The sequence below is a fragment of the Phascolarctos cinereus genome, unplaced genomic scaffold (genome assembly GCF_003287225.1).
Source record: "Phascolarctos cinereus isolate Bilbo 61053 unplaced genomic scaffold, phaCin_HiC Scaffold_9;HRSCAF=440, whole genome shotgun sequence".
Taxonomy (NCBI): Eukaryota; Metazoa; Chordata; class Mammalia; order Diprotodontia; family Phascolarctidae; genus Phascolarctos; species Phascolarctos cinereus.
In genome coordinates this window covers 20,082,616-20,097,223 of record NW_027556402.1, presented here as the reverse complement: position 1 = coordinate 20,097,223, position 14,608 = coordinate 20,082,616, and the positions used below count along the sequence as shown (strand labels likewise).

The 14,608-nt window shown below is 41.3% G+C and overlaps 1 protein-coding gene across 1 annotated transcript in view; it reads left to right on the top strand.

The window, feature by feature from the left end:
- Positions 1-14,608, top strand: part of CCDC158 (coiled-coil domain containing 158) — a 108,045-nt gene that overhangs the window by 79,895 nt on the left and 13,542 nt on the right. The window contains exons 21-23 of the mRNA XM_078148837.1: positions 3,226-3,389; positions 4,806-4,865; positions 12,143-12,210. Of these exons, the coding sequence (XP_078004963.1) occupies positions 3,226-3,389; positions 4,806-4,865; positions 12,143-12,210 (292 nt within the window). The remainder of the gene's footprint in view (positions 1-3,225; positions 3,390-4,805; positions 4,866-12,142; positions 12,211-14,608) is intronic.

Sequence of the window (14,608 nt, the reverse complement as noted above, 5' to 3'; positions counted from 1 at the left end):
CAAAACTCAACAGAAGAGAGGAAAAAAAAAGAAGATAGTGATTCAACTTCCATAGTTCTTTCTTTGGCCTCTGGGGATGTCTTAGATCCTTGTATTGCTGAGAAGGGTTAAGTCTATCAATATTAGTCATCGCACAACGTGGCTGTTACTGTGTACAATATTCTCTTGGTTCTGCTCGCTTTCACTCAGCATCAGACCATACAAGTCTTTCCACGGTTTTCTGAAGTCAACCTGTTCATCGTTTCTTAGTAAGTACTTTTTCTAACCCCTGTGGCAAATGAGGGAAGGCATATATACAACTTTAGCTCAAGACATTTTCCACAAAAGAAAAAAGAACATGTATGCATATACAGGGGGATCATTCATTTTAATTACTAGTTGTAGAGCTAGATATTTAAAAAAATAATTTGTGAAGAGAAGTTGTGTAGTACATGGTGTCTTGGTAGTGCTTTCATTATGTCTGTCAAGGAGACAGCCGTTTTCCTACTTCCCTCCTGTTCCAGTTATCCATCTTTCCGATGACATGGTTTATCGGCTTTCTCCTGGTAATACAGCGAAGCCTTCCCATGCCCATCCTGCTCTTGGGCATTGCCCTTTGGGCAGTCCACAGTGTCCATGGGGTTCTGTGGCTTGAAGTCATACGGCATCACCAGGAGAATTTTGTTGTTAAAAAGATGGTGGTTATTTCTGGGAGCAGCTTTGGAGACTTTGCCCAAAGCGATCCTGCCCATTCTCCTCCTTTTCAGTTCTAGTCCCCCTTCATTGCTCATTCACAGTGGATGGTTCATACACAGATACACAGTGTTTATCCAAGGCACATGTGGCGTGCACTCCAGGAGTTGTGTAACTGGGTATCACATCTGCCTGGACAATAGACATTCTTCTTGTGTTTGATTTTTTCTGAATTCTTCTCAGTGATTATGAATCTCTCATAGGAGGCTCTGCAGTGATCCAGGGTCAGTCAGTCTGTCCACAAGCATCGAGTAGGTGCTTCCTTTGCACGTGCCAGGCACTCACTAAGCACTAGAGGGACAAAGAAAGCAGAAGCATGGCCTGTGTGCTCAAGTTGCTCAGTCTAAAGGGGAACACACGACTACAAACGTACAAGACACAGGGTAAATGGAAGGTGATCTCAGAGAGGATAGACTCATGGGGGCGGGAGAGCCTCAGGCTGAAGAAGGTCATGGGCAGATAGAAGACATAGCAAAAAGTAGGTACGAAACAATGCAGGGTGGGATTAATCTAAAAAGGGCTGGCAAAACATTGCCTAGAGTTTTGGAAATCTATGCAAAAGGATCTTAGCCCAAAAAGGAAAGAAAACCGCCTAGGTATATCCACCAAGCCAGATACCACAGCCTATAGCTGTAGTGCAGAGAGAAGAGCACCAGAGGTGGCCAGGTGATCCCAGGAGGGAAGCGACAAGAAAGTGGCCAGGAGAACCCGTGGTCTCAGCTGGCCGTGTACAGGTGTGCAAAGTGGAGGCAACAAGCCGGAGGAGGCGAGCACCCTCACAGGAGAGTTAGTGGGATGGGCTCCACACCTGGAGGGCCACTCTGAAAGAGCACCCCTCCCCCCCTTTTTTGGGGTAGGCAATGGGGTTAAGTGACTTGCCCAGGGTCACACAGCTAGTAAATGTTATGTGTCTGAGGCTGGATTTGAACTCAGGTCCTCCTGAATCCAAGGCCGGTGCTCTATGCATTGCACCAGCTGGCGGCCTCTCCACTGCACCACCTAGCTGCCTCACCCCCCCTCCCCCCTTTTGTAAAGAAATAAGATAGGGACAGGTAAAAGGGGAGGGAATGGAGTAACATTGTATTTTTTTTTCCTTTCAGGCCTTGTTTATATATTTAATATTTTATTTTTCCCCAATTTCATGTAAAAACAATTTTTAACATTCGTTTTTAAAATTTTGAGTTCTGAATTCTCTCACTCCTTTCCCCCCCCCCATTGAGAAGGCAAGCAATTTGATATAGGTTATAATGTGTAGTTGTTTAAAACGTATTTTCATATTAGTCATGTTAGCATTGTATTTTAATAAGATGTGCTTATGTGAGGAGATCAGGAACCAGAGCCAAGCAGCAGAGTGGAGAGAGCCTGGGGGTAAAGGTCAACAGATGTGTATCACAGGCTAAGGAGACAGAGGAAGGAGATGGATGAGGCATTCAGAGACCAGAGCTTCAGCCCAGTCTGGGCTGAGAGGGGGCTGAGGCTCACATAAGATGGAGGATGTGAGCCCTTTGTGATATCAATGCCTTGTCGTCCTACTGGCCTCTGGTTGGTGTAACCTGGAAATCTACTTTCTTTAACCCTTTAATGCTTTTTTTACAATTTGCATCATATTAAAAAATATGATTTTTTGAAATGATGCAGCTTAAATTTAGTAATTGATTGTGAATTTGTGGATTTTTTCCTGCATTGCCACATTGCCTCATGTAACTGTATTGTATTGTATTGTGACTTTAACTCTGTTACACAACAGATAAAACAGGCACGAGCGGCTTTTCAGAATTTTCTTCTCTTCTTTCTTTATGCTTCCACCACCCCCTTATTTTTATTCAATGCCCCCAATTGCAAGTGAGGCTGCTGCTGCCCCCCCAGCATTTTCCCAGCATCTCCCAGGGGGGTGATATTGCCTACCTGGGGAATGTATGTTTAAATGAAAGAGAAAGGCAGGGGAAGAAAATATTAGAAATGAAGATAATGGAAAAGCAAAAGAAGATATCAACATTTTAAAAAGACTAAACTTCAAGCCTTGTTTAAATTATTATGAATTCCAAGTGAGTAGAGTTCAAATAAATGAGTGATTTTTTTATTTGTTTGTTTTAGAAACTTTAGATAAGTCATTTAGGTTTGAAATATTTGAGCAGAAGATACTAATCAACTTTACAAAATTATATCACTGATGCCAAAAGATAGCGTGCAAATATATATTTATCATGCCAAAAATGGAGTACTATCTGTAAAACCTTTTATATCCTTGAAGAATATAGGCTGATTTGAAAAAAATAATTTCTTTTCATCATCTATGAAATGAGGGGCCAGGCTAAATCCCTGAGGTTTCTACCAGCTCTAAAATTCTTTGTTTCTGATAGAAGTAATCATTACCCTGTATTCCAAATGCTATAATGCTTTAGAAGATGTCAGATATATTCAGACCAATCCGATTAGTGACATCTTTATTGGTGGGGTTGCACCAGTGTTGTGTAAACAATTGTCCTCCTTCAGGTACCTAGCAAAGTTGCTGTCCTGAAGGAAGACCCTACGAGAGACTTAAAACAACTGCTTCTGGAGCTGAGGAGTGTCATCAACGAGGAGCCCTCTGTGTCTCTGGCGAAGAGCAATGGTGACCCTGGGAGGCCAGCCGCAGGAGGAGCCGTCCACATGGGAGTGTAAGACCGCCATGCTTTCCACCCTGCCAAAGGCCAGGCTGTGTTTGAGTGGTTTGCTGGCCGGCTGGTCTATGGGCAGCCCTGGTGAGAGCCAGGGCTGGCAGAACAGGGAGAGAAGCAGGTGGAGCGGGAGAACACAAATATAAAAAACCTCTCCTTTAAAAAAAAGAAGATAAGTAAGTCATGCTCATCAAAAAGCAGTGTAGGCTTAGTTCAGGAGTGGGGAACCTGTGGCCTTGAGGATGCATGTGGCCCTCTAGGTCCTCAGGTGTGGCCTTTTGACTGAGTCCAAGTTTTACAGAACAAATCCTTTTATTAGGGGATTTGTTCTGTGAAGTTTGGATTCAGTCAAAGGGCCGCACTTGAGGCCCTTGAAATGATTCATTTGAAGAGAGCCCTTTACAAAGCTGTTTTTAAAAATATCAACCCTGTGAGGTAGGTGGTGCAAGTAATAACTCTTTGACAGGTGAAGGAAACTGAGGCTTACTGAGGTTAGGTGACTTGCCCCATCACACATCTAGTGAGTGGCAGAGCCAGGGCTGGGCTCACTCCTCCATGCTCAGAGAATTTTATAATCTTCTTGTGTTCGTACTATAATCTAATCTGTAATGTATTTATCTGTGCATATGTCTTACAGTCCTGCTCTGTCTAATTTATTTTGGCATCTTTCCCAGTGTATAGCCCAATGCATTGCACATAGCAAGAACCTAATATTTGCTTGATTAATGAATGAGACAATGTTTATTCATTTATTTGACAATTGGGATGGTTGATCAATGTTTAACAACCAGCTCTCCAAATACACACACATACACAACACTTTTAAATTTAATCTACATGATTGTTGTTTTCTTCATTACTTTTTAAAGTCAAGACAATTAGCAAATCCATCAAGCCCTGATTTGTAGGTGTTTGCAGATTTCTGAGACATAAATGCTCATGCTGAAAATGTGACAGTCTCTAGGGAGAACAGATCCCGGCCTACCCTAGACCTACCTTGCTTAGACAGCTGGCCAGGAGAGCTGTGGGTTTATCCTGGTTCTTAGCCCTGTAAGCCAGTCACTAGTAACTACCCTGGCGACTTTCTCTAGCTTTTAACCTTCACGCGACAAAATGGAACTCAGGAGTCCTCAAAGCAGTGTGGTGAGCATGGGTAGAATGAGCAGCTTGGAGGACATGGAAGAGATTGAGCCATTGCCCGGAAGGAGCTCGTCATGAATGCCCTGTAATTTCCCTGAAAGCTCTTGGGCGTCTCTGAAAAGAAAGTGTATCTGGCGATTAAGGGGCTCTCTTTGGAAACTTCACTGAATGCCCGTGGGAAGGTTAAATTCATATGGGAAACCTGGGGATCTGGAAGCTATAATGAACACTTCTCCTCTTCACACCATTAACTGCGGGGTATGTTTGTCCACACAGAAATGATGCAGTCAGAGACCCGCTCACTGAATCTAAACTGAGAATAGAGATGTTCAACAGGTAAGAAAGGCTGGAGTTGCTGAATGCGTTTATAAGCCAAGAATTGGGGAAACATTAACCCAGCAGTTGAGGTAATGTTCCTCTTCGCGAGATATATTTTGCTTTTGTTTTCGTTTTTTAGCATTTTGATTCATTATTTATTTATTTTAAACATTCTTTTCTTTTTAAATTTTGAGTTCTAAATTCTCACCTTCCCTCCTGAGAAGTCAAGCAATAAGATATCAATTATACGTGTGAAATCATGTAAAACAAAATTCCCTATTTCAAAAAAAGCAAGAAAATAAAGTGAGAAAATAATACCTCAGTTTGCAGTCAGAGCTCATCAGTTCCCTCCTTTTCCATCATGGATCCTGTGGGACTGTTTTGGATCGTTGTCTTGCTCAGAGCAGCCGCCTCATTTCACTGTCAACCATCACTGCATCATTGCTGTTACCGTGCACGATGGTCTGGTTCTTCCAGCTTCGCTTTGCATTAATCCATACAGTTCTTGCCATGTTTAGGGGGCAGTGAACAGTTTATAAGATAGCTATCTAGCAAATTTGGTTAATTGAAAGAAAAATTGTTGATAAAATGGAAAGGAGTCAATTTCCCCTGAAATCTACAAAAATGGTTATTTGCTTTCCCATCTTATTGGAATCATCTTGCTAGAAAAGTATTTATTTGATTTTGAGTTGTCCTGATTGCCTTGTTTGGAGCCTGTAACTGGGTTAGGCTCTGGGATAAAAAATGAAATAAGGCACATTCAGAGGAGCAGATTTCATGTGAGAAAACCAGGCCCAAGTTCCAGCTATGATAGTACTCTGCTACTGTGGCCAAGTCTTTGGGCCTCAGCTTTTCATATGTAAAATAAACATGTCACTTGCCCAGGGACCCAACATAAGCTTTTGGGTTGATAGAAGGAAAGAGCCTGATAAATTATAAAGTACTGTATACATGTGAATTATTATTATCATACCACCTGATGGGGAGATAAGACAAGGTATACTCATCACTAGAAAAATATACATTAGAAAGTGATCATCTGAAGTGTCCAAGCAGTGGGAAGAGCATCAGAAGGGGGAAGGGAGACTATGTGGAGGCAGTGACGTAATGTTGATGCTGGACGACAAGTGGCATTTCCACAGGTCTAGATGTGAAGAGTATCCATTCTGGAGACATGAGCAAAGGTCAGAAAAAGATCAGAGAATGGTGAATGGTCCAATTTGGCTAGAACAAATCGTGCCTCAAGGGGCGTAGGGGTATTTGTAGAGGGAGACAAGGTTGGTGAAGCAGGTTGGATCCACATTGTGGGGGCCTTCAAATGTCTGTCCCTATCAGACTCTGAGGCCCAAGATGGCAGGGACAGTGTCTTATATTACCTTTATATTTCGCCCAGATGAGTACAATGCTAATCTTAGCTTAATAGATGAACTGAGTTCAATAGAAGAGGAAACCACTGAAATTTTATGGGTTTTGGGGGAATTATGTAGGAAGTACTCTGCATTAGCAAGATTATTCTAAAAGCACCGTGAGCTTTGAGCTCATCATTTCAACTCTTCACATCGCCTCAGTTGGTGGCCTCCTCAGTTGCGTCAGCAGTAAAGTAAAAGGTTTGGAATAAATTATCTCTAAGGTTCCTTTCAGTTCCAAATACTTTGACCCTATTATCTTTGGCAGCAAGAAGAAGCTGCAGTTAGAGTTAGGAGTGAGGAGGCCCTTACAATTGTCCAAGCAAAAGGTAACAAGAGCTTGAATTAAAATTATAGCAGCAGGAATGAAAAATGAGGAATATATAGATGGAAAACAAACAGTCTAGAGAGAGAAACTGACTGACTTGACAACTGTTGGCCTTCCTTTGACAAGCCCAAAGAAGTATTTTATTGAAAAGGCTAGGGCGGGCCATCCCAAATAAATATGTCACAGTACACTTGGCTTCCTAAACCAAAATTCAAGTTCAAGATGGGGAAACTATGGTTAGTCAGGGGGAGACATCCACATAGTTTTGATGATTGGAACTATAGGATCCTCCAAGAATAGCGTCTGAGGAGAAAAGGAAAAAAAGGGGAGAGGCGAGAACCTCAGAAACACCCACGTTTAAGGGAATAGGAAGAAGAAAATGAGACGAAAGATGCCGTAAGAGAAATAGGAAGAGAAATGGTATATAGGTCAGCGTCGTAGAAACCTCGAAGGAAAGATGTCATCAAGGAGGAGTGAGTGGATGGTCATCGGTGCCATCTGCTCCAGTCAGTTAGTAAATGTTTATGAAGCGTCTGCTGTGCGCCAGGTGCTGTGATAAGTGCTGGGGATATAAAGAAAAACAAAAGACAGCCCTACCCTCAACCAGCTCACAGTCTCTGCAAAAAGCAAGATACCAACGAGATACGTACAGGATAAACGAGATATCAATGTCGAGAAGGCTCTAGAATTGAGAGGACGAAGATTGAACAAAGGTCACTGACCTTGGTGACAGGGTTTTATCATCAGTGAACTTGGAGAGAGCAGATTCAGTAGAGGAGGATCTTTCCACATGTTTATTTGTGCTTGCAAGGTGAACTAAGCCTGAGCATCCTCAAAACAAGGCTAAGGTAATGAGGCATTAAAACACTTCCTTGCGTCAGAATGTCATAATCGGAAAGGACTTCATTTGACTCATATGTGGTCAAGAATCTCCTCTATTACCTTCAAACTTGTGTTCATCCCAAGATAGTCCAGTCCGGTCCAGTCCAGTCCAGTCCACTCTTAGATAGAGCTAGGTCCTGGTTAGTGCAAGTCCCAGAAAGTGGTGGAATTAAATTATTCAAATTCGCATTGTATATTTCCATTGGATCGGAACCAATGACTATATTTTAAATAATTATAACTATAAATAGTATAGTTTGAATACATGCAATCACTTTGTGGGATTTACTATTCCCATTAATTAGAACCTAGTTTTTCTCATTATTAGGAAGTTTTCCCTTATGTGAATCCCAAATCATCTTCATGTTTCATCAATAGCTAAAGGAAATAATGAGGTAGGTCACCTAGAAATGTCATCGAAAAATGAGAAATCTATTCCAGATCAGTATCCTACAAATTTATAGTAGGTGACTTTGGCTAAAGAGAGAGAAGATTGAATACAGACCGAGGGGGTGTTCTGTTAAGTGAGTGTGGGTCCCCCTACAGTGGTAATGTTTCATTGTTCTCCACTCAATCTTATTTGAACGAATTGTCGCACAAACCCTGGAGGAAATGCTGTTTTGTTTCCTTGTCTCCCTTTATCCCTTCCTGGCCCCTCTATTGACAGAAGCAGTTCAGGCAGAGAAGGCACTGAAAGCAATAGGTGGAGTGAAACTTACAGCAGGTAAGAAGGGCTCCTACCCAACATTTCCTTGAATTTCAAAGTACTTTATTTTGTTAAAATATCCCTGGCTGCTGTAGTGCCCCTCTGGGGACTAAGCTGGGTCACTACTCTCAGGGCTGACTGACTGATATGCTTAACCATTAATACTAATCAGCCAGGCTTCCATTAGCTTTTTGAAAGTTGTATTTGTTGAGAAAGTATAGTTAAAGAGTTGGTACAAAACATCACTGTTGGTTAAGTGGCACAGTAGGTAGAGTGGCGGGCCTGAAGTCAGGAAGACTCATCTTCCTGAGTTCAAATCTGGCCTAAGACACTTACTAGCTGTGTGATCCTGGACAAGTCACTTAACCTTGTTGGCCTCAATTTCCTCATCTGTAATATGAACTAGAAAAGAAAATGGCAAGGCATTCCAGTATCTCTGCCAAGAAAACCCCAAATGGAGTCACAAAGAGTTGGACACTGAAACAGCTGAAAAACAGCAACAAACAAAACCTCCCCGCAAAGGTCTGGTTACACGTTCCCACAAATGCACCCAGCACCTGGAAAATGAATATGCTTAAAAATTCAGCTGCGGTGGCAGTACAGAGAGCTTTCTGACCACAGGGCTGATTCACCGCTTCTGGTGATTGGAAGAAGGCCTTTCTCAGGTCAGGCGCAGGCCTTTTTTTAATCCAGAGCAACAAGTGACATTCCTTGGAGCTTCTTCTGTGTCTGTGTGTGTCCACGTTGGTCTGGGGTAAGTCCCAGGGTTGGATGCCCTCTGTCTGCTCCAGGGCCAGTCTCTCTAACAGGAAAATAGAGGAGGAAGAAGACAGAACCCTCTTCTTGTCTTCCCCTCTCAGTAGTTCACTCCCAGGGGCCTTGCCAGGATCCTTGGACCTGAAAGCCACTACCTCTGGTCGCTCTTCTGCTTGTCTGAAGGACACAGACATGTCTCCCTCTCTTTAAGCCCCAGAACATCGATGGCTTCTTTGGCTCCCAAGTCAGCTGCTCCTTTCCTGAGCCAGTGAGACAGGAGTTCACACTTGATAAAGGATCACTGGGTAGAGGCAATCACGTTTACACGTTTGAAGAATCTAGTTATGTCTGTAGATTGATGGATTCCTGTGCTTCTGGTCCTGTAACGGTGTTGTGAGGATGACTGAGCTGAGATGAGGAGGATGGAGGAGTGAAGTCCCTCCTAGTGATGCTGTGTGGCTCTGTGAGATGTGAGGTATTTAAAGCCCTCATAGGGCAACAGGAAAATGTGTTTGTATTAAGGTGGTCAGGTGATCCAGTGAGTCACATTTTGTCCACCCAGCCCTAAGCTCAGGTCCCTTCCCATAGCCGGCTTTCATTACAAAGGAAGGAAGGAAGACAGATCCTTCACAGAGCTCTCTCTTCCAAAATGGTGTGCACCCTAAACCAGGAGGGAAGTGCTACCCTATCTTTAGCTGTTTGTTTGTTTCACCGGATCCACAGTCTCATCAGTGCAGATTGAAACCTTTGCGTGGCCCCGCCTGCTGGGAGATTCCTGTCTGGGTCCTTCCCCAGATCCTCTGTGGAGGATCTCCTCTGTCCCAGAGTCATTCACGGCTTTTCCCACTGCTGGGGGGGGGGGGTCAGCGCAGTTCTCTCTTTAAATGAGTGGCCAGCCTCCTTTTGCAGCCCGACTTTTCACACTGAGAAGCAAAGAGGGCAATTAGTAATGCAGGTGTAAGTAGATCATTTATTTATTTATTTATCCATTTATCCATCCATCTATCTATCTATCTATTTATCTATCTATTATCTATCTATCTGTCTGTCTGTCTGTCTGTCTGTCTGTCTGTCTGTCTGTCTGTCTATCTGCCAGAATCATCCTGATGGCAACTCTACCCTTTACTCTTTGGCTGTGGAGACTCTGTCTTATCATTCTGTCTTGTTATTCTATCTACAAGCAATGTAGGTCATTGTAGACTGCTAGACCAGGCAGTGTTAATGTGGAAAGCCAGAAACGAAGAAATTTAACCATAAGGAGCCATCCATTTAGATAAAATATAGCATCATTTTTAATAAACTTAACAAACTGATAATAAATCTGGAAAAATAAGTGGGGAAAATATTAACGACACACAAAACATATCAGACTTTAAAACATACCACAAAGCAACAGTCTGAGGGTTTTAGATACATATAGTATTAGTTTTTTAAAAATCAATGGAATCTAATAGTAATTCTAGAAATATATTCAGACTAGTATCAGAAATGAACATATAACTAACTAAAATTAACACAACAACGCACATGAACATCACTATTTTAAAAATGGTGTAGGGAAACTTGGCCATAAGAATGAAGGATTTTACTTGGATCCATACCTTACTGTATTATGTATTATGTATTGCAATGAACTTCAGGTGAGTCAAATAATTAAACATGTATGTGTGTAGCCATGTATATATAGCCACATAGTTCAAGTATACATATTTGATTTGGTCAGTGTATGTATTAATTCCTCCATCATAGGTTCCCATAATGGGTGATACCAACCTCTGGGGGGTGCTCGAACGTATCAGGGGGTGGTATTTTTTTAAAATGACACACGTTTAAAAACAAACAAACAAACATTAAAGGGTTAAAGAAAGTAGATTTCCAGGGGGGAGCTGAGTAATTTTTTTTTTGACAAGGGGTCGGTAGGCAAATAAGTTTGGGAACCTCTGATAGCTAGATCATAATTCCTCTGTGTCTTAGTAGAAGATTTCTGGATGTTGCTGTGTCCTAACAATTCATCTCACTGTCTCCAACCAGGTGATGATCCTTTCTAAAGTCAGTGAGGCTATTCTGTCAGTGATCAGCATAAAGTTTATCCAAGGACCCAAATTTATTCACAAACATACTCTATGTGAAAAACACCAAACCGTAGACCATTTGGACATGCTGATGTCACACAACTTCATAGGATCTACGTATATGAATGGACAAATCACACATCTATCACATGCCTTCTTCACAACAAGCCTGTGCAAATATTATCTCCTTTTGCAGATAAGGAAAGGCAGCTGAGAGACATGAAGTGCCTTATCCTTGGTGACATGGGTAGGAAGTGGGTTTAGAAGTCTGATCATCTGACTTCAGCCCAGTGCACATTCCACTTGCACGTTAGCAAAGATTGGAAGAGAATTTGGAGTGAATTGAATAGAGTCGAATGTTCAGGGAATTCTTGTGGTTGTTGTTAAGTTGCTTAGTTTCATAATAATATATTTTTTAAAAATTATATGCTAGACAATCATTTGAAAGAAATTGCTATTAATTTGTAGATTTGGGTTAATACTATTAGGAATTATCTGATACTTTCTATTATTTTGCAATGAATTTGCAGTAAATGCTGGTAGTGTCGAATTTAGCTTTTAAAACCTATTTATCAGGTTTTATTTATTTGTTTGTTTATTTATTTTATTAGTTTAATCCATGTTCAAAGGCTTAAAAATAAAAACCTTGTGAAATACCGAATGGATTTAAAGGATTTTGTGATTTATTCCTTTTATTATCTAAGTCTCTTAGTTCGTGGTCATAGATCTTTGGGAATTCCATTTACTTAATTTTTTTTTTACCTTTTGTCCTTATAATTATTTCTTTAAATTAAGCCTCCTAACCTAAAATCTTATCTCACAGAAATATGTAAAGATGACTGTATTGAAACAACTCTTTCCCCCCAAGAATATGTTGTCTAGGTTTCACAGTATTATTTGTTACCTTTCATAAAAATGATGTGGGTACTGAGCGCCAGGAAAAGATCATGGCGAAGAATTGCCCAGGCAGCGTCTGCTAGGAAATGGCAGCTTTCTGCTTTGGTGGCGTCTGCCATTTCTCCGTTCCGATGTCACTGATCACTTTGGTTCCTTTGGATTTGCTCCTATTAATCTTAGTGTTGTACTTGTACAATGAATGTCAGTTATCATTATTATCATTATTATTATCATTCTTTTGCTTCCAGAGATCCTGTAACTTTACATGCCGGAGATCTGGAGGATAAAACCAATACCTTCGGTTTTCCAGCCAGTGGTAAGTTTTCAATGGGTATTTATAGACCATGGACAGGATCTGAGGACATGGATTTTTTTTAATTTTAAAATTTAGTCCACTGATCAAAAAACCCAAGTGTATTATCTTAACACAATTTCATTAATTCTATAACCTTGGTATGTTACTTGCTTATGAGAGTATTTTACAAACACGACTTATCAGATGTTCTGCAGACCATTTGACCCAATTACTTTGTTTATTATTGGATATATTCAATTGAGCCCTGCATTTTGTTTCATATTATTTACTGAAAACAATAAATGTGTTCTATTGATGAAAAATAAACAAACAAAAAACATTCAGTTAGGTTAAGACCATAAGTATACTGGGCCATTTGCAGGATACATGGAGCTCAGAAGTCCCTCCACCCACACTTATCCCTGCTCGCTAGTTACTTAAGACATGGTATGATAGATACCAAATCACAGTCCAAGGACTGTGTTGCATGCGCTGTTACCCAGGCATTTTCCAGAACAGGGACACACACGTTGGGTCTTCAGACTGCAGCCTAGGACCTTCTTGTGTTAGAGAGGGGACCCCATCCAGTCTTCTTCACCCCCATCTCATGGGGCTGAATAAGCCAGTCAATTAAAGCTAGCACTGACCAGTCAGGTGCTGGTTGGCATCTTAGTCAGCCAGAGACTTTAGCAGAAAGAAGAGGGAGAGATTTTGTTCTCTTCCTTGTACATTTTTTATGTGCTTCATAAATATTTAGAGGTCCTTTAGTACAAAGTTCCCTCATAAGGCTATCTGAGGTCAAATTTACTCAGAAGTTATTAAAATCTATTTTCATTCAAGATACTTATTTTGCTCTAGTTGATTTCTAAATAATCACTAAAAATTGTAATGATGAAATATTTTCTCTTATTTAGCATCTCTTCTATAGATAGCAGTTCAATACAGTTCTCAATAAACATTACTTAGAATGATTTAAATTTAAAATTTGAGAGAGGGATCAACATTCAAAAGTATTTTTTGAAAGTTGTTCATTTGTACGTGCACCTGCTCTAACTTATATCGAAGTCTTTACACCTTTTAACAAAACTGAAGATCAATTGCTATCAGTAGGCCAAATCGAGAGTTCAGTTCAACAAACGCAACAGACATTTAATTATTGGAAGCATCGTGATATGTGTTAGGAAACATGCAAAGATAATTAAGGCACAGTGCCAGAGTCATGAAGCAATGACCAGTAAAAGATGCTTGGAAACAAACAATTTAAGGAAATAGTTTGACTTATAGTCGGGAAAAAAAATGTGTTTCCTTCATTTTTATTAAACCAAATAGGGATGGTGTTGAGGGCCAGAGCTGAAGGGTCTAATACGGGATAAGGACTTTAGGTTAGAGTTTGACTCTTTCCTTTTCCTACCCATAAGGGCTGAATTATTCAGAATATTTGGCTCACCAATTTCCCGTGCCTGGAAGGTAATAGAATACTCTGCCTCTTGAACCTTGATGGCAAGCAGGTATGAACAATTAAGGATGTGCATAAAGGCTGGGATTAGGTAAGAATGACGGGCACGCCTCAGGGATGCTTGTTAGCTTTCACTATATAACCCAGACCCTCCGAATACTAAATGGCTCCGTCTTTCACTGACCTGTCTGGCCTACGTCTCTTCATTGCACACTCCTCGTTTGATGCAACACTTAGTTGCGGGTTCATTCTAAGTAATGTTTATTGAGAACTGTATTGAGCTGCCACTAAAGATTGGACCTGTGATTTCACTGGCACAGGGAATTCCTAGGTCTGAAAAGTCTTTTTGCCAGTGCAGGTCTTAGAAAGTGCCTACCACACTGAGATTAACAGCCAGGTCCAGGGTCCCACAGCAGGATGTAACTATCAGAGGCATGACTGGAATCCAGGGCTTTCAGGTTCTGAGGCCAGCCCTCTGTCCACTACATGATGCAGCCTCTCTTCATGATAGAATTGTGGAGTCACAAGGGTTGTTAAATATGAGGCAGGCTGCACTCCCCAAACTCCCTGCAAAATGCCCCAACAGGTGGATAGCCAGCTTGTGCTTGCAACAGTCCTGACCTGATTGCCAAACAATGATTTCTGCGATGGATGAAAAGGTGGGGGGAAAGGAGGGAGGGAGGGAGAGAGACAGAGAGTGACAGAGAGAGAGAGAGAGAGAGAGAGAGAGAAGAGAGAGAGAGAGAGAGAGAGAGAGAGAGGGAGGGAGGGAGGGAGGGAGGGAGGGAGGGAGGGAGAGGGAGAGACAATTTGGACAATTCTGTCCAAAAACTATACACAAATATTTTATATAGATAATGTTGCATTCTCAGCAAGTGGGTTTTCAGGAGTTTTTTGACTTATGGAAGTAAGCATAAACTAGCACTGGATGACGTAAAAGATGTATAATGCAATAAGTAAAGT